Source organism: Chiloscyllium plagiosum, chromosome 34, assembly GCF_004010195.1.
Source record: "Chiloscyllium plagiosum isolate BGI_BamShark_2017 chromosome 34, ASM401019v2, whole genome shotgun sequence".
NCBI classification, from domain to species: Eukaryota; Metazoa; Chordata; class Chondrichthyes; order Orectolobiformes; family Hemiscylliidae; genus Chiloscyllium; species Chiloscyllium plagiosum.
The window spans coordinates 8,374,005-8,395,379 of NC_057743.1; the positions used below are offsets into that span (position 1 = coordinate 8,374,005).

General features: G+C 39.6%; 1 protein-coding gene across 11 annotated transcripts in view; it reads right to left on the reverse strand.

Moving 5' to 3' along the window:
- Window positions 1-21,375, reverse strand: part of LOC122540194 (eukaryotic translation initiation factor 4 gamma 3-like) — a 140,741-nt gene that overhangs the window by 45,703 nt on the left and 73,663 nt on the right. For 8 of the 11 annotated variants that reach the window (XM_043675553.1, XM_043675557.1, XM_043675560.1 and 5 more), the window contains 5 exons: window positions 11,753-11,926; window positions 10,942-11,139; window positions 10,046-10,192; window positions 8,386-8,622; window positions 6,339-6,503 (listed from right to left, as the gene is read on the reverse strand). In XM_043675553.1, coding sequence (XP_043531488.1) covers window positions 6,339-6,503; window positions 8,386-8,622; window positions 10,046-10,192; window positions 10,942-11,139; window positions 11,753-11,926 — 921 coding nt within the window. The remainder of the gene's footprint in view (window positions 1-6,338; window positions 6,504-8,385; window positions 8,623-10,045; window positions 10,193-10,941; window positions 11,140-11,752; window positions 11,927-21,375) is intronic. The other 3 variants (XM_043675563.1, XM_043675562.1, XM_043675561.1) reach the window with 1 other exon arrangement.

Genomic DNA, 21,375 nt, shown 5'->3' on the forward strand with positions numbered 1-21,375 from the left:
GACATCATCAGTGCTTGGGAGCCTGCTGCGAAGCGCTTCTTTGATGTTTCCTCCGGTGTTTATAGTGGCTTGTCCCTGCCGCTTCCGGTTGTCAGTTTCAGCTGTCCGCTGTAGTGGTTGGTATATTGGGTCCAGGTCGATGTGTTTGTTGATGGAGTTTGTGGATGAATGCTATGCCTCTAGGAATTCCCTGGCTGTTCTCTGTTTGGCTTGCCCTATGATAGTAGTGTTGTCTCAGTCGAATTCATGTTGCTTGTTGTCTGCGTGTGTGGCTACTAAGGATAGCTGGTCGTGTCGTTTCGTGGCTAGTTGATGTTCATGTATGCGGATTGTTAGCTGCCTTCCTGTCTTCAACCGGAAGCGGCAGGGACAGACCACTATAAACACCGGAGGAAACATCAAAGAAGCGCTTCGCAGGAGGCTCCCAAGCACTGATGATGTCGCCTAGCCAGGGGACGAAACGTTTGCTAAAAAAACTTCCAGCTCGGCGAACAGAACCACAACAACGAGCACCCGAGCTACAAATCTTCGCACAAACTTTGAAGACTAGTTTCAGTTTTGTGGCGCCATTATTATCATCAAAATCCATCTGTTCTACCAGTATGGCCTACATGGGACTCCAGGCCCACAGCAGTGTGCTATGCTGCTAACCATCCTGGAAAGGTACTTGTTGTTACCAAATTGCTACATAAAGGAATGCAGTAGTTCAAAACAATGGCTCCTTCCCAAGAGGAATTTAAGAGATTGACAACAAATGCCGAGCTTGCCAACATCACACACTCCCCTGAAATAATAAAGACAGACAGCACAATATATTTTAGAATGCTGTAATGGGAATAGGATCATGATTTGAGAGAGAGAGAGAGAGAGAGAGAGAGAGAGAGAGAGAGAGAGAGAGGGAGAGAGAGTAGAAATACTAAGCAATTATTTTACATTGATATTTACCAGGGAGGCAGAATATAGAAATTAAATTGAATAATGCAATTAATAAAGAGATAAGTACATTTGAAATTTAAAGGAGTAAGTATTGAATTAATTAAATAAACTCAAAAGTTAAGTCTCCTAGTCTGAATGCTTGCATCCAAGCATTTTAGAAAGACGGTATAGGAGTTGGGACATTATGTTGAAATTATACAGGACATTGGTTAAGCCGCTTCTGGAATACTGCGTCCAGTTCTGGTCACCCAGTTATTCAAAGGATTTTATCAAAGGTTCAGAAGAGATTTACCAAGATATTGTCGGGTATGGGAACTTTCAGTTATTAAGGAAAGCTGGGATGTTTTTCACTGGAGTGTAGGACGTTGAGAGGTCACCTGATAGAAATTTATAAAATAACCAACGAGTCAAAAAGTGCAGTGCTGGAAAAGCACAGCCCCTCAGGCAACATCCGAGGAATGGAAGAATCGACGTTTCAAGCATAAGCTCTTCATCAGGAATAATGGAAGATAAAGATAGAGTTACTGGTAATTGCCTTTTCCTCAAGATGGGGAATTTCAATACTAGGGGGCACATTTTCAAGGTGAGAGGAGAGAGATTTAAAAAAGACATAAGAGGCAAATCTTATTTTATAAAGAGGGTGGTTCGCATGTGGAATCAAGGTCCTGAGGAAGTAGTGGATGCGGGTACAATTACAACATTTATAAACATTTGGACGGATACATGAATAGGATATCTTTGGAGGGAGTTTGGCCAAGAGCAGACAGGTGGGACTAGTTTAGTTTGGAATTATGGTCAGCATGGACTAGTTGGATCGATGGGTTTATTCCTGTACGACTCTATTTAGGTGAGAAGTAGCAGAGCCATTAGCACTCAGCATTGGTTATAAAAAGAGGTAATGCCAGTGGGCAGGCAGTTAATTCACTTATTCTTATATTTAAGGGCAGAAGATGTCAGTGTTCGGAATACTTGAATTCTTACTAAATGAGAGAACACAAACAAACATATAGAAATGAGAGATGCAACAATGAATAACAATCTCTGACGAGATCAAACTTTTGTCAAGATCTGATAAGGAACTGCTTATTTAAGATTAAGAGAAAAACTGAAAATCCAGGTACTTACAAATAAACTATTCCATGATTTTAAACAAACAAAATAAATTACTACAGAAGGTTAGAAACTACAACAATCTACAATATATATACAATTTGCACTTTAACTGAACAATGAACATCTCAGTGCTTTACCCCAGCCAATGAAGAACATCAGAAGTTCAGTCACAATTGTAATGTAAGAAATACAACAGCCAATGTTTGCATAGCTAACTCTTCACCAATAACAATGTGATAATGACCAGATTATCCATTTTAATGATGTTGATTAAGGCATAAATATTAAGAAGGGGACCAGGGAAAACTCCCTTGCTCTACACCCTACTGAGAAGGCAGAATGGGTATTGGTTTAATGTCTGATCTGAAAGACAACACCTTTGACACGGCAGTGTTCTGAATGTCTTGATTTGTTTCACAGCTCCTGGAGTTGGACAAGAATCATAGAATACAATCATATAATTCCTTTGGTATGAAAACAGGTCATTCAGCCCATCAAATCCAAACTAACCCTCTGAAGATCATCTCTCATTTCCCTTTTCTAATCCACCTAGCCTGCACACCTCCTGACACTATGGGCAATTTAGTATGGTCAATCCACCTAACTTGCACATTTGGACTATGGGAGAGAACCAGAATGACCAGTGGAAAACTAAGCAGTCACGGGGAGAATGCGCAAACTCCACACAGACAGTCACCAAAGGTTGAAATCGATTTTGGGTCCCTGGTACTGTGAAGCAGCAATATTAACCACATGCCTCCCAATCACAACCTTCTGACTCCAATGCAAGAGTGCCACGAACTGAGCCACAGTGGACACACTTTGTGATACTGGAGTTCCGAATTCCAGAAATAAAACCAAAAACTATCTGCAAGTGTTAAATTTCCTCTCAACTTAAGCCAAATTTGACATTTACTTCTTGTATTTCATGCAAAGATTAGATTTCTTTTATAACTGTACATATTTAATTTCTATGTTGTGGTTCTGTTCACCGAGCTGGGAATTTGTGTTGCAGATGTTTCGTCCCCTGTCTAGGTGACATCCTCAGTGCTTGGGAGCCTCCTGTGAAGCGTTTCTATGATGTTTCCTCTGGCATTTATAGTATATTACTATAAATGCCGGAGGAAACATCACAGAAGCGCTTCACAGGAGGCTCCCAAGCACTGAGGATGTCACCAAGACAGGGGACGAAACGTCTGCAACACAAATTCCCAGCTCGGCGAACACAACAACGAGCACCTGAGCTACAAATCTTCTCCCAAAAATTTAATTTGTGTTTCAATCCAATTGATATTCATTAGTCACATTTTGAGCAGAGTGTCTTAATTTATATTTACAAGTTTCCTCAGTGTCGGTCTGTCTGCACCACCATCATGCACAGCAGACTCAATGGGCCACCCACTCCGCCAGTTTCAATATTCTTAAATGTGACATGATATAAATGTTACATAATTAAGTAATTCCACTGTAAACAAAAAAGCTGTCACTCTTTTTAAAGATGAACTTCAATTTTAACTTTCTGGATACTGTGTCCAAATGGAATGCCTAATACAATATACTGGGTGTAACTGTTCTTCAGGACTGTGGGTGCGTGTGAAGGGTGCTCCCCTCACACTCACTCCCCCGGTCCTTAAGAACAGTTACACCCAAAGCATTGACTTCTCCATCTCCTGATGTTGCCTGGTTTGCTGTCGTTTTCCAGCCTCCTGCTCGTCTACCTTGGATTTCAGCATCTGCAGTTCTTTTGTCTCAATGCAAAATATCACAGATTTTGCAAGGCAGTGAAAATAAGAATATTCACAAAGCAGCATGCCCCTATGCAGCAATTTTGATAGAATCATATCATATTAGAATCAAACCAAAGCCTGAGTACAGAATATACTTCAAACTAGCATAGTAGTCAAAGAGAAAACCTGACATTCCAATTTTACAGATCAAGAGGTTTTAACACTTTGAACACATTACGTGTAGAAGACAAGAAACTCAGCAAACCTGGTACTATCTAAATCTACACTAAGCATCAGTATAAAGACCCAACAGTGGAAAGCCTTGATGGTTCATGTTACTGAAAAAAAAACTAGCTTTTTTTTAAAAGAAACAAAAATTGTGCTAATATATCCTCTAGTTTCACAGCTGATCTAATTAGAGCATGAGTAGTAAGCTTAGAACAGAGTCAGCAGTTACTTTGCACAAATGTCAAAAATAATTGTAATTCGAGATGTATTTAAAAATTCAGTGGTGTCGTGCAGGTGGTTGATCCAAGCGCTTAATTTCAGCAGCTCAGTTCCTGTCAGAAAATTTAGATTTCTGGGTGCCACAACCATTACCAGAGGAAAGGACCATCTTCCACAATCATAAAATCCTTACAATGCAGATAGAGGTCTTTTGGCCTATCGAGTCTGCACCAACCCTCTGAAGAGCATCCACCCAGATCTAGCCCCTTACTTTAACCCTGTAACCCCCACATTTACCATGGCTAATCCATCTTGCCTACACACCTCTGGACACTATGGACAATTTAGTGTTGCCAATCCACCTAACTTGTACATCTTTGGACCGTGGGAGGGAATGGAAGCACATAGCAAAAGCCCATGCAGACATGGGGAGAAAATGCAAATTCCACACAGTTACCTAAGGCTGGAATCAAACCTGGCTCCGGCACTGAAGTAGCAGTGCTAACTACTGTGCCGCCCCAAGGAATTATCACTGCGATTTTTTGAGCTGGCTTTTGATGTATATCATAGCGGTGTTACAGATAAATGCCACAAAGTTTCAATAAACACCAAACTTCCTGAAGCAAAATATCACAAGCATGACTCAAGATCAATAATATTGCTACTTCTACCAATATTGCCAAGTACTGGCCTCAGTAATATATAATCAACCTCTCAAGGACACTCTCAAGGCAAGTGCCACTTGAACCCAGATCGTGTACCCAGAGGTAGGGACATTACAATTACACAACAAGACCCACAAAAAGCCTCACTGATATGTTTGTAATACCATTTACCAAGCAAAAAAGCCAGTAAAGTTCAGTAACATCATAAAGTTCACTGGTAGGAAATCCATTAGTTTAATTTTTTATTTGACGCTTTGAACAGGATTTTCCAAAGGTTCATACCTTGCCATTATATGTAAATTTTCTGCCTGTGATATGACTTCCTGTGGTGCTCTCTCGATGCCATAGCTTCACTGGAACAGAAGTAAATCTACATCACATCTGATGTAGACTCTAGCTTTACACCGAAAATCTCCAACAATCAAGACCTGAACTTTCAGCCAATACAATCCATGATAGAAAGCAATGTTCCTCAAATTTACAATGATAACTTGAAGTATTCCTTTTGAAAAGCTTAATAGCAGAGAATGGTGTGTTTAAAGTTACTGATTCATTTATAACCATGAAATGTACCAATTACAAGAATAGACTGACAATAGGAATATATTATAACCATGAAATGTACCAATTACAAGAATAGACTGACAATAGGAATATACTATGCTTCTCAGCAATACCTGACAAAAAGATGTTTCCTTTTTATGTAGTTAAAATGTAAATATTCAACTGATGAGATACTAAATCAGACTTTATACTTACTTGCAAGTTTATATATAGGACTCCTGCTGTACAAATTTATAAAAACTGGCAAACACACTACTTGGAAGATTGAATTTATTTTGTGGTTTGTGGAACAGGCAATAGTACAGATTACAGATGAATAAACAAAGCCATAAGCCTAGAAGCATGGCATTCCAACCTGAACTCTATCAACAAACACATTAACTTGGATCCCATTTATGACCCCTTGAGAAAAACAACAAGAAATGACAGCACCACAGGAACAAATGTCACCGACCCAAGGAAACCTAAACACACAAATTAAAAGCTTCATCCAAAGGCTCACTGATGATGTTACCTAGTATGGTGACAAATTTCCTAAAACCAGACCTTCCAGCTCAGTGAGCAAACCTAAATCCAGAACCTCAACCTCAGCTACACGTCTTTTCAAAGCTCACTAACAAAGCCATAAAAATATTTCTACAGCAGAGAATACTGAGCCTCCCAAACTTACTTCTACTGCCCAGAGGAACAAGAGCATATGCACATGAGAGTGCCATCACTTCAAAGTCTCTAACTTGCAAATGTATTGCTGCTCCCTCATTGTCAGAGTCAAAATCCTAGAATGCCCTCAACAACAGCTTACTTGGACTATTTCTAAGAACAAAAGAACTTTCACCATTTATTCGTCTGAATATTGATGTTCACTGACTTCATCCCCATTACTTACATTATCGGAAGTAGTGACTGATTCTAATTCCACTGCAGCAGTGATGCCTCCACAAGATCCACTCCACACCAAAAGTGTTTCTGATACTGTGAGTAATTTCACAAGTATAGAGCATGAACCCTCCTCAAAATTTCTGCCAGCTTTCTCCATCTTTGGAGACCATCTCTGCAGCACACAGAACAATAAACTGCTTTATACGCTGGCCAGCACTTTTATTACAAATAGAATCACAGAATCCCTACAGTGTGGAAACAGACCCTTTGGCCCAAGTCCATACCGACCCTCCAAAGAGTAAACCACTCAGATCATTCCCCTGCCCTATTATCCTATACTTACCCCTGACTAATGCAGCTAACCTACACATCATGAATCAAAAACAGTAAAAACCAATAAGGGGAGAACTGGTGACGTTTAGATGGTTGTTTTTAATTTACTTTCGTTTTGTGACGTACTTGCACACCTTTTATGTGAAAGTTCACTCAGATTTCTTTAACACCCACTAAACTATGAATTGAAACGTTTATGAATGTTTAAAAATAAACTGCAACACTGCACTCCTGATGGATAACCGAGAGCGATTTCTAAATTACAAATATCGCCATTTTGTGCCCAGGAGTTATTTCTAAGAACAAGCTCACTTTCACCATGTATTCTTCTAATTATTGATGTTCACTGACTTCATCTCCATTACTTACATTATCTTAAACAGTGACTGATTCTAATTCCACTGCAGCAGTGATGCCTCCAATATTTCATCCAAATCGCAATTCTTTTAAGCTTGGTAGCACAGTCTGCTTAATTATTTGGTCATGCGGGAGAGGAGGCAGCGTGAGCTTATCCTCATTCAGCATAATTTATATGCAGAAATTTCCAACATAGAAGTTACCAAATACTTGGTTTATTTTTCTTAACCCAAAAGACACTTGGTCAACTTGGTACCACAATGAGACTCTTAGCTCAACTCATCATTGTCAGCAAAAGAAACCTACCTGGTGTGAAACCTCAGTGCATTTCCTATCTCAACATTTAATGGCTATTATGATGTATAGTTCATTTTTGGTAAATAGCTTTTAAAACTTTCCCCAAGTGATCATGTTTGTGTGGTGTCCACTGCATAAAAGGGGGGAAATGCTATTCAAGCCCACTTTGAGCATCATTAAGTATCCATACCAGTGTGATTACAAGTTGAATATTCCTTTTTCTCATGTTAACTCAGTGCTGATCTTGCATTAAGCTGGAGGAATTTTGAACTATTTGACTCAGTTCTATCCTGGTGCTGCATTTACTAACTGAGCCATTAAGACAGAGCTAAGGGAACTAACTATTTTCAAAAAATGGGCTATTCAACTAAACTGCAATATTTACTTCAATGAGTCAATTGTGGCACTTTTTAAATGTCACATTATTTAGAATTAGCATGGTGCAGACAAATAAATTGCCAGTCTCTTTAAAGGAATAATTCAGGTTAAATACTTTGAGAACACCCTTCTCAACTACTTAGCATTTGCAACATCACTTTTCAATTTTCACGAAAGCACTTATGGAGGAACCTCAATTATCTGGCATTCAATTAACCGAATTTTGGATTATCCAAACAAGATCGCAAGGTCCCGATGCTTGGTTAACTATGTTATCCGGCATTTGATTATCTGGGCAAAACACTCCCTGCCCATGTCCTTCGGATTAATCAAGGTTCCTCTGTATTTTGTAAATCTCTTAAGAGAAGTCCAACCACAACTAAGGCTACTTTTGAGGCTCGTTATAGATGCACACTTCTCTCAATATTACATACTGAGTGTTGATGCTTGACAGCAAGAGTGATGCTCGAGTAACCAGCCCTGAGAAAGTGGGGATAGTGATGTTTTGATTCAAAACGTTACTTAGATCATTTTGTAAAAAAATTCTTTCAGCTGTAAAATTTCAGATCAATGCTCTATAAAGCTTTGCAGTATTTCTTTGAAACAAAGATCCAATTGAGAAATCTTTTGATGGCCATAATAAGACCGAAGCACAATAAACCACAATACATCAATAATTTTCCACTTACTTTTGCTTTTTCAAAATCGAGATCTTTGCCGATTGTGGTCAATAGCCTGCATAAACATTCTAATGACTCCTCATCATGGTTTTTTAGTAGTTTCACAACACAGTCGTGCATAATTGCTTCTGTCAGCATTTTAAGTTTGAATAGTTCACCGATAAATTTAATGTTTCCAATTGATCTTCTTCGAGCCTTGTCCTTGGATTCTTCTAGCTCATCTTGAAGTCTGGACCTCTCTTCTGTCTGAAGGAATTTGGAAAAATTATTGATGAGAAACATGAATTTATCCAGAAGTTTTCACATACAATAATGCAAGATAGAAAAATTTGGGAGGAGAAAGTGAGGACTGCAGATGCCAGAGCCCTCCTGATGAAGGGCTTATGCCCGAAACATCGATTATCCTGCTCCTTGGATGCTGCCTAACTGGCTGTGCTTTTCCAGCACCACACTCGAGAAAAATTTGGGAGTCAGGTGATATTAATTTCAAGAGCTGTTGACAGAATTGCAACTTGAACTTTATCTATTTAGCAGCTTAAGTTGCCATTGACCAATAGGAGATTTATTGACTGACTTTATGGCACTCAACTTAAATGTCATTTGCTTTTATCATAAGCACAAGACATTTTCCAACAAGATTGAAATCACATTTGTCTAAACATCAGACATTTGAATACCACAACCTCATATGGCACTTCATAAAAAGTAGGTTACCACCCAAGTTCCAAATTACCTTCACAGTAGATCAGTGTTTACTTGCATGATAGCAAACATTAAAATCTAACTGATAAAACTAGCTGAAATGGGATTCTGGTTTTACAAGATTAAATAATTAAGATATTTCTTTATTCTTTGTTGGGATGTTGGTGATACAGCCAGGCTAACTCATCCCCATTTGCCCTTCAGTTGTGCGGCTATGCAGAGAGCAGCATTTTGGAGGGCAATTAAAAAGTTAAATATATTATGGTGGCTCTGAAGTCATTTGTAGTCTAAATTGAATAAGGACAGCAGATTTGCGTCCCTGACTGAAATTAGTGAACCAGATAGGTTTTTATGACAATCAAGAATGGTTTGTCATGGATATCATTATAGCAACTAACAAAAGAAATATCTTAGTTATTTCCCTGTAAATCTGCACTTCTCCCCAGTTCTCAAAATTTGGTGGCCTAAAGGATGCACTAAATGTGATATAGTTCCTTTACTGCAGGTTAACTCCAAACAAACACATGTAATCTTTGATCCTTCAAGAACTTTCAAGTATTCTAATTAAAACCAGCAATTAATTAAAACTTAATTAAAACCAGCACTGTCAAATTACAAATTACATTAGGCAAAGGAGAATAAACATCTCCCCAAAGTACATGAATTAGTAAAATATAAAATAGCTTTATAATGACAATGCATAAGCTTCAGATAACATCTCCCCAAGTGTGCCACTGGATCATTAACTTGAAATGTTCACTCTTGTTTCTCGCTACAAATGCCACCAAATGTTCTGCTTTTAATTACTCATTTGTCCAAAGCTTGAATTTTGTGCCACCAGAATGCATCATTTCAGCTAGCTCAGATGCTGATATCAAGGATTTAAAAAGAATTTAACCATTCATGGACAGCAAATAAAATTATCAGTCTCAGAGACATTATAGAGGTGCCTGTTACAGCTCCTTACTTTAGCAGTTGCATCAATCTCTTTCTGCTTCTTCTCGTTGACGACATCATCGGCTTTGTCCTTCTCAAATTCTTTCTGACAACGATTTAGTAACAGCTTACGAAAATTTACTGAAGCCCCTGGCTTATCTGACATTGGGACCTTCAGCTAATGATAGAAAGGAACACTTTTATTCAGTATCAAGGCTTGATCGCCAAAAACTCATACACTGTCTCAATCCCTCTATAAATACACATTTTTAAATTCAAAACTGTGCTCAAATTGTACTAATGTAAGTTATTAGTGCAAAATCAATGCGGACGTCCAAATCTTGCCCCTTTTTCAAAAAAAACCTCACACTGGAGGCTAACGATCTCGTGGAACCTTTCAGCAGCTTTATTTTGATTATGAGTAATCAGTCATTGTTTCTGAACTATTGCGATGCTCATGTGAATGTCAATCCAATACAAGCTAATGTTTATTTAATGTTAAAGAGTAAGAAAATAACCTGGTGTTAAATAGTTCTCTTCCATTGTGGGAAAAGTTGCAACTTTGAGTTTGTGGTACGCAATATTTTTCATTATGCTGCAATAGGTCAATGCTGCGTAACCCAAGCCTGATTTTGACTCATTATAATAACAGAAATGCTTTTTTCTCTCTCATATATACAATATTCAGTTATCTGTATTGAATGAAAGTAGGAGTGAGGGTGGGTTCACCAGCAGTCTCTTTCCCTTCTGCAAAAAACTATAAAAAATAAAGTAATTTGGCAAAATAGAATTTAATTAAAATAATGTTATCCCTGCCACACAAAATATAGTCCACGTACAAAGAAAATGCAAATTTGTGATTTTAAAAACTATGCCAAAATTGACCAGAGGTTACAAAATGTGCATACTTGATATTCATGAACCTACCATTGTGAGACAGCGACACATATTGGCATATGCTACTGAGAAATTAGGCTCATCGATGGCTTTTTCAAAAACTAAGTCAATAACTCCCTTCAGCCTCTCCTCTGTATCAATTGTCAGCTCCTGAACTTGCTTCATCAATTGTTGAAACATTTGTGGTGTCAGCTTGTTCAGAATGCTTCTTACTCGTCGGAATAATTCCTGAATAGAGTACAAAAGGTCAGCACGTTAAAAGCAAAAGCCAACTCATACGATCTTGCCTAAAAGTGCTAATTCAAGAAAATAATAAGTCCTCATTTGGACCTCATTAGCATATCCGAACTGTCATGCTTTGCAGTGAGATAACAATGATGATAACATTCTGGATAATTTGTCATGTGATTTATTACACGTGGCAGAACCCATGGTACACTGAGGGTAAAGCAGGCTCTGTTTAATGCTTCCTCCAAATGATGGCATCTCCTCCACCAGCAGGATACCTGCAGTAATGGAGGGTCAGTTTAAAGTTTTGTGCTCAACTCCTGTCGCATAAGTTGAACCCATAACTTTCAGACTCAGCGAAGAAAGCACTATTATAGCTGACACCTCGAGTGAAGAATAATGAAATGAATAATCAAACTGAGGTCAAAGGCGCATGACTGAAAAAAGGGTACTTTTGAAGTTGTATAAGTTTCAGAAAACTTTTACCCAGTTAATGCAATTCTATGAAGAAATGCAACAATTTCTAGAAATTCCACACAGGAATTTAGATGAAGGCTATTGAGGCTGAAAGATGCAAAATACTGTACATTTAAGGCAGTTTTTTTTGTCTAACCTGTGTTTTTTGCACATCAGAGTCTTCAGAAATATCGTCTCTTTTTAATATTGGTTTCCATGCATTCTCTGACTTCTTCAGTTGGATATCATCATTCACAGTTATATTTGTAATAATCTTCCTTGGTTCTCTCCTTTGCCCGTGCTGCGACCTCCTTGGTCCAACACTTAACACCTAAAGAGTAATATTTGTTAATATATAAAGCATTTGTAAATCCTTTTGCAAAATAATAAACCTCAATCCTTTTGCTGTGCTGTAAGTGGTGTTATAAAGGTGTAAGGGGTATTGTATCTTTGAGAGTTAAAAGCTAGCAGGACTACCTTACACAGCACCAAGTGTTCTGAATAAGGTCTGAAAATGTGTTGCTGGAAAAGCGAAGCAGGTCAGGCAGCATCCAGGGAACATGAGAATCGACGTTTCGGGAATAAGCCCTTCTTTAGGAATGGAAGAAGGGCTTATGCCCGAAACGTCGACTCTCCTGTTCCCGGGATGCTGCCTGACCTGCTGCGCTTTTCCAGCAACACATTTTCAGCTCTGATCTCCAGCATCTGCAGACCTCACTTTCTCCCGTTATGAATAAGGTAACAATGTAACATTTGGTCAAATGGCTGGTTGCCTAGAGATGACAAAACAAATTCAAATTTGGCCAATCAGTTTAAACTATACCCCAAACTCCGATCAAATTTTAATTTAGTATATTGACAATCTTAAAAGCCAATGACACAATCTGATGCTTTCAGGGTATAAGACCGGGAAAACCTGAACAGTTGAGAGGAGAGCTGCCAAGCCACTAACACCTGCAGTCTGGCCAAAACACAGCTCTCTTAAAGGGACCTTTGTCAATCAATCAGTCACTTGTGAAACAGAAATCCCTAAGAAGATGACGACAGAGTCAAATATAAAGAGAAGATTTGACAGCTAGCTGGTTTTGAAATTTGAATTTTTAGTAAATCTTAATCGGGGAAGGGAGGGTTTAATCAAACTAGTATTACAGAAGGGAAAGTAAAAAATAGGTTAGAGATAGGAGTTGCAAATAGTCATTAGTTAATTATTCTGTTATACTTTAAGAAATAAAGTTATTCATTTTTAGTTGAAATAGTTCTTGGCCTCTCAAATTTTCACAGATTACTGCACGGGGTAAATCTTTTTTGTGTTACAGGTTTAAATTGAGCTGGGGCTTTACCTTGTAGGGAATAAAAATGTTTTTCATGAAAAAACTAGAATGAATTTAACTGTCAAAATCCCAGAATCCATTTAAAAAACGGAGTTACTTATTTCATTACCATAAATAAGCAGCCCTAATTCCATCAGTTCAGCTTTACTCCCTGCACCATACAAGAATATTGAAAGGGGGCCATTCATTTCCTCAAGCCTATTTTTTCCATCAATCTGATCATGATCCATACTTGGACTTCATATCACTTGATATCCTGAACTAATAGTAGCCTATTTACAGCAAGTCCTCATTTAATGTTGCCTCATCCAGTGCCATTCCACCTTAATGTCATGAATAGTAGGGCTGATAAATGCATATTTTGTCCTGGGGCCTATGTAGCAACATATGGTTCTTTAAAGTAGGTGACAGTGTTCAGTAGTACTTGAAGCATTGGTGATTTTTTTTTTCTTAAAACCGTGCAATGCAGTGGAGTGTGAAGAATATCTACAACTAGGCTATTTTTCTGTACTGTTTATGCAATATAGATGCAATTCTTGACTCTGTAATATTATTTTAATTTTGGAGCACTCCCAGACTGTGGAGCTTTGTATCTAATAAAACAGAAAAGCCATTTAAAATTGGTGGGAAAGGGTCCTTGCTGCAGCTATGTGCCTTGGCTCAGGACATGTGTGGGTTAACGGAAGAGAGGCCACGGTGCTGACTCTTCAGAAACCTGACTCCATAATCTCCTGATTAGCTTTGAACCCCCAAGTATGGCCCTTGTTTAGCTTCACAGCATGTGAGGTTGAGTGGATACTTTAAAACTTGAGAGAGAGGGGGCTATGTGCTCAGACAGAGAAGCCATTTTGAAGTCAGTGAGAGGCATTTGCTGCAGATTGCAGTGCTGTCCTTGACTCTAGGCCTTATGTTGACAAAAATTGCAATGGCTTGACAAGAGGAAAGGGAAAGCAAACAGGATCCGACTTTGCAATCTTCTGATTAATTTTGGAGCCCTGAGCGTGACCCTTATTGAAATTTTAGATGGATTAGAGGCAGAGAGGTCATTATTAAATTGTTTGAGATTGTTTCAGGCTTGTGATTTAGTGGTTTGCAATTTCTCAAATATTTTAAACCTGTCTAGTAAGCGATGTAGTGTGTTTACTGCTAAGAAAATAAGAAACACTGTCACTTTTAGCAACGAAATTTGAGAACATCAAATTAAAACATTTTGAGACCAGGGAACACACAATTGATATTGGCAAAACACACAGGTGAACCATAGCACTGTTGGCAAAAAAAACTGTTACAACTTTAAGCACTCATGGGTTATATTGGGGTAGCAAAAAGGGGAAAATGGAAGGCTTGGATCGAAGACAAAAACAGAGAAGTACCTCAAATATAACACAAAATAGAATGTTGGAAAAACCCAGGAGGTCTGGCAGCATCTTTGGAGAGAGAAACAGAGTTAGCATTTTGATCCAATAGGAATCGTCTTCTGAAGTCATCCTAATACTGCCAGACTTGCTCAGTTTGTCCAGCACTTAGGTTTTAACTTCAGATTTCCAACACGTGATAATTAACTTTTATGTCAAATATCTGTTTGATGGCTATCCAAGTAAAAGCAAAAAGCTTGTATGACACCATACAGAGTAGCAGGTTGAAAGTTCACAGTCAAGTTTTAGTGCTATTTGCGGTTGATTTAACTTTTTCAAGAATATTTCTACCTGCACATTAAAGTCACCAGGAAAGAAACCAATGCCATTACTGAAGTAGCTTATGGAATCCCTGCCTCAGAGAATAATTTTAAAAAGATGTACAAAGTTAAAAATTTCACAACGTTAAAAATCTTACAACACCAGGTTATAGTCCAATAGGTTTAATTGGAAGCACACCAGCTTTCGGAGCAACGCTCCTTCATCAGGTGATTGTGTGTCACCTGATGAAGGAGCGGCGCTCCGAAAGCTAGTGTGCTTCCAATTAAACCTGTTGGACTATAACCTGGTGTTGAGTGATTTTTAACTTTGTACACCCCAGTCCAACACCGGCATCTCCAAATCTTAAAAAAGATGGCTATTCACCATAATAAGATTTTTTTAAGAACATTTTTGAGTTGTTTTTGATGCAAATCCATTTGACAGAGAGCATACGTTTCCAAAGAGGGGAATTTAAAGCTGCAAATAATGTCTGATGCTGCCCTTTATGGGAATACTACATGAGATTCCACGATTAAGACCTTAGTTATTTATCAGTTGAGTTAAAAGCTTTTCCAAGGTACTTCTGTGCATTATATAACATTGAAATAAGAACAGACAGATCATGGGAGCACTGATGGTTCTCTCTATATGCGACTCCTGCTTGGAGGGAATAACATGCCAGAAAAAATAAAATCTTCACAATAATCCTTCTCTTGGATTACTGCTTAGGTCATTTCGTTAACCTTGATGACTTGTCTGGAAATGTGAAGGCAATTTTCCTCTCACCCAACACAATTTCATTGCTACAGCTCCATGGATCTTCATACAAAACTTACTGGTTACGCTATACCTTCTACCAGTTCAAAAGCAGCAGATGGTAAGAACGCACCAAGAGCCAGGGAATTTAGGCATGCCATCTTGTAGAGACGAGATTCAAGATCAAAACTATTATAAAATTGCCTCTTGATTTGATGGTAATCCAAGAAACAGGTCATGATAGCAAAAATATGGTTGTTTCACGAGAGGAAGTTACATTCTTGCATATGAATGGTTTATGGCAGAAAGCATGGCCCAAGTGTGTCATTAACCTTACGAGGATTTTACAACATTGCTGATGTTCAGAATCACACTGATAAGGCAACTTACCTTTGATGAAGGGGAATCTGAGTCCCAAGGATAGCAATTGTCCAAAGATGATGACAGCCAAGGAGTTAAAGAGAAATATCACAATGAACTACCAACCCATTGAATTCTGTTAATGAAACGATTGTGAAGAACTTTCCAATTTACAAAAGAGGCAATGGAATTCTTCACTGAGGATGATACAAAGTCCTTGGGTAATTTGTTCAAGTTTGATGATATACCATGCCCTTCTCTCCTTTAACTCTATCCAGACTTGGAATCCTTCAGTTTAAAATTGAATTCCATCCAACTTCAGTCATTGAAATTCTTTGCATAGAAAGATGTTGTATCTTTGCTCACTCAAAGCATACAAAAATGGGCCTATCATTATAAATACCCAGAAAATAAAAGTTCTCTTCTAACCAGATTCTATAGTACAATACAAATTGATTACGGGTTGATTAAAGTCAACATAGGCAATATGGAAAATGTGGTAGACTCATATTTTGAAAGTCGCCTCTTGGCAGACATAAACAAAGAAATTTATCTTTGCCTACAACATGGCAATACAGCCTTCAGAGGTTCGAGCATTTAAAGAGCACAATTTCAAACACAAATAAATTGAGTGATGGGGTCTGTCAGCAATTGGTGGTGTATATATAAATGACATTACGTGGATATGAGAATTAAAAAGCTTGGCACACATAAATAATGAACAGGATAGTAGAAGACATCAAGAGGACATAGGCTGGTTAAATAACCAGTTACATGACGGATGCAATTTAATATGGGTAAGTGCAAAGTAATGCACTTTCGCAGAACCAACTTTGAAAAAGGTAGTATAATGTTACTACTATTATAATACTATCTGGTGTTTTCAAAAAGAGAGAGAATATAACATACCCGAGGGTGCATCTTCACATTGTTTACTTGAACAAGTATGGAGGAATTGATTCCTCTGGTAAGTGATGACTGGCAAACTAATAGAGGGGCACTTAGGAGAATTTTTTTTACACGCAGGACTGTAATAGGTTATTTGAAAGGGTGGTAACAACACATTCCACAGAAATTTTCAAAAGGCAATTGGACTAGCATTTGAAGATAACTAATTTACAAGGTAATGGGGAAAAATTGAGGTGAGACACTATATTGGACAATTTTTTCTGAGAATCAATACAGACAGTTTTCTGTGGACTCCTTCTCATTCTGTGACATAGACTGATGTCATGATTCACAGGGTGGCAACGATTTCCACATTCTTACCAATGTTTCTGAGACTATGTTTCTACACCCATGAAGAGGTTAACACACATCAGTGACTCGGTTATTGGTCCTAGTAAGGAAGGTCAATTCAACAAGGCACTGAATACAAAGGAATTAATTTTCCATCATGCAGAAGCAATCTACAAAGCCAAGACAGGGATATGGGCTGTGGGAATCTAAGGAAAGACATATTGGCAATGGTACTTAGAACAATGAAAGGCAACAGAAAAAAAAACTTGACAGAGCAGTTACAAAGCAATTGTTTGCCTTGTGAGAGTGTCACAGACCAGAGGGCATAATCGCAGAGTTAGGGGTCATTCGTTTAAGGCAGAGATGGATGGGAGGTTTTTCTGTCAGAGAATAATATTTCTGTGGAATTCTTTTCCTCTGATGGCTGTAGAGGCCGAGTATATTCAAGGCTGAGACAAAAACTATTTTTAGTCAGGAATAAAGGATTGTTGAGAAAAGAGGGGAAAGCAGAGTTGAGAATCATCATGGATTTACAGAATGGCATTGAAGACTCGATGGGCCAAATAGTCACTTCTGCTGCTATATATTATAGTCTTATTGTCTTTTCAAATATCTAATAATGTTAGGAAGCTATTGCATCAAAAACAGTACTGACAGAATGTTCGACTTCATACATGGGCCAAATATAGCACAAATACAAACAAAAATGGGACAAAATTGGAGGTATATAGTTTCAATACAGCTTCTAAACCGGACATCAAGACAGAAGCTGAACAAGTAAATACATTTCTGTATATAATTGGGAGTGTAGCAAATGATATTATTGCCGACCAAGATATAATTAAAACGTTAGACAAATTCAAAGAGGAATTGAAAACTTCTGACAAATATTTCATCCTCTTCAAGAGGGAGATAGCATAGGACAGGGTGACACTAGGCACACGGATACACAAGATGGCTGCTGAGCCATCAGTTGGCCAACTTGACACACAAGATGACCACCGGATCACAATTATGGAGAGAAACAGCAGAGCAGATACACACACTGACTGGGGCCAGCACAATGCACTCACAACCCAGTTGATTAGTTTAAGGCAGTTGGGGGAGAGAATACACGAGTATGAACGCTGCCCACCAAACTGTCTGGGTCCAGCCAACACCTCTTACAGCAATGCTAACAGCTTGATACAGTCTCAATACAAAATGCTAATAGCCAGGGCTGCAGTAATTGTCCTTCTCAGGAAAAGCGATTAGTTCCCATTACTACAGCAATGGAAACTGCATTGAAACTGACAATGTCTACACGAAACTGACAATGACCATGTGGAAATTGGAACTGACAAAGACTGCACTGAAACTATCAATGATTCTGCAATGATTGCCATAAACAAACCATATTACAAAGACAATAATCTCATCACTGACCTACTGCATCACAAGATGCATAAAAGTTTATTGACATGTGCTCCGGACCAAGAGAAGACTCGCAGCCGTTGTTGGCGTCTTTCTCTCTCCAGAGCTCCGGTATTTCCTTGCACAATAACCTCTGTCGTTGAACACTGACTCTGACTCCAAAGCTGCTGATTTTCCCCACAACAGTTGGTGCTGCGAGCAAGGTTCTTATTACTGGTGCCCTGGTCGAAGGCCATGATCGGGGAAACGGGATAAGAACCAATTTGTACCTGCAAATGGGAAGAGTCAGACCGGGCCAAGGACACAGTTTAAAAGGTATACTCATTGTAATGTCTAATTTGCACAGTACTCAGTTAAAATTTTTTAAGTCCGTGCCCGTGCAGGATATGTGCTTAACTGTATTAACTGCTGTAAGAATCTACTGCTTGTGCTGAAACAGCCAGAGGACAAGGTAGTGCCTGTCTCAAAAGCCCTGTCCTAAACCAGTTTTTAAGAGGGGCAGCACCCCACACAAAAGTTGGAATTTAGGCACCAAGGGCACTAGGCGCTGCGAAGCATAAGTGGCAAAGTCGGGTAACAACGCAGAGTCCAGTTAGAGTTTAAGTTAAAAGTTGATTTCTGTCTATACTTGTAACTTTCAATGTGGTGAGGAAGAGGAGTTGATCACTCTGACCCCGAGCCAAACCTCAGTGGAGCGCACATTACCAAGGTGGGGAGCGTGGACACAAAGTAACCATGATAACCTGTCAGTCCGTTGTAGAACCACAGAGCTCGAATAGTGACGGTGGCTGGGAGGGTAAAGAATCTCACCGGTAGAGAGCACACCCTATTGAACCAGCATTCCCAACTAACCGGTAGGTACCAACTAGTAGTGGTGGCTGGGAGGGTAGGGAAGTCCCACCGGCAGTCAGCACACCTTACTAGGAGGCTGCTACAACCGTACGGGTGGTGCTGTAACAGTATTATTGGCAAGGAGGTAGAGAAATCCCCACTGGATTAGGGGCACTTTACTGTTGGTAGTATCTGGGGGTATACAATCTGCTAAATGGCAGATCAAAGATTTAAGGGGAAATTGCAGGTTCCTTTACTGAGAAACACAAGGGCTGACAGAGCAAACGAAGAGGAGTGGAGGGACCCATCCCAAACATTAGCACAACCGAGAGAGTGGATAGATAAGCAGAAATGGAATATAACTAAAAAGATAGGGGTAATGTTAGTACACCAATTACCAGGCCTAATTGAACAAGTGAGTGCCTTCACGAGTAGGTGGAGAAACGACCAGGAGCAAGTTAGAGAACTGGAGGGCAGAATTAAAAAAAACTTAGAATTCACCTTAGAAAAAATGCTAGGGGAGAGAGCAATTGACTGTCGCCCCTCCTACGAAACTGTCCAGCAGCAGCCAAACTGTTGGACAAACCGTGCAGGAGTAAAACTTCGTGCCAGTTACCAGAGAAGGCACAGAGTTGCAACCTAAAGCGAATTATAAACCCTTCACCCCAGGGGAGAGGCAGCAGATTATGGCCTCCCTGGGCAAATTACAGACCCAGAGCGCAAAAACCAGATTCTGGGAAGAACTGAATAGTGTATGGATAGGGCACCAACTACACCTGAGGGACGTACACCACCTGGACTGGGCAGCTTGCCCAGCAGACAAGTCGAGACAGGTAGCTGGCAGACCCAACGCCACAACAGCCCGAGACTTTAGGGGAGGGTGGTGGACACATGCCGTTGCCCTCGCTGCAGAGATAGATGCCCAGTAGGCCCTTTTCACTGACTTTAAAGAAGAAATCCAGAGGGTGCTAGGAAATGCTCCCACGAACTGGAGCTTGATCACGAACACTAAGCAACTTAAAGGGAAGGAGCCTCTGAATGTAGGGAACAATGATTTAGGATCTATCACGAATGCTCAGGGCAAGCAAAACCAGATCGGAGTGACTGGGCATTCACCCACGCTTTTAAAGATGGGCTCTCTAGGGCCCACCAAGCCATCCTGAAAATGGGAGTAATAATATCCCAGGATTATGATGACTGAATCGAGTGGGGCGAGTGGGAAGCAGGATGCAGAAGCTCCTGAAACAAAGGCGGGATCTGACAAAGCAGCCGACCGGAATGGAGGCGAGAGCAGAATGAACTGATCCTGCCACAACTGTGGCTGGTAGGGACACCTTGCTCGAGAGTGACCAGGAGATAGACCAGGAAACAATGTAAGATACTGCAACCACTGCAAAAGAACAGGACACACAGAAGCAGTGTGCTGGGAAAAGAATGTGGCACCCCCAAACACCACCCGGAACACCACGGAACCGAGAGAGTCCCAAGGTCAGCAGAGCTGACAACCAGCTGCCCCAATTCGTGAGGGTAAAGGAGAGGGGAGAATTTACCTACCCGCAGTAATAGGAGGGAGGAAATGAGACACAGGAGCTGCTGTATCCATCACAAACCTACTCTTACCCCACACAAACAAAAAGGTTCACTTTACTGGGGTAGGAGGGGATAAATCATCAGCTTACCTCAGTGAAACTACCCTCCGAGAAATAAATAACATATATATCCCCATGAGATTCTATGTATATCAAAATAATAAGGACATCATATTGGGCAACGATCTCAAGAAAGAATATAATGGTCTAATCCATTGTGCAAGTGGATGTACCTACTAGAGAAGATGCAAAACTTGACCTACTTGTGGGAAATAAGGCAAGGCAGGAGACTGAGGTGTCAGTGGGGGAGCACTTTGGGGCCAGCGACCATAATTCTATTCGTTTTAAAATAGTGATGGAAAAGGATAGACCAGATCTAAAAGTTGAAGTTCTAAATTGGAGAAAGGCCAATGTTGATGGTATTAGGCAAGAACTTTCGAAAGCTGATTGGAGGCAGATGTTCACAGGCAAAGGGACGGCTGGAAAATGGGAAGCCTTCAGAAATGAGATAACAAGAATCCAGAGAAAGTATATTCCTGGCAGGGTGAAAGGGAAGGCTGGGAGGTATAGGGAATGCTGGATGAC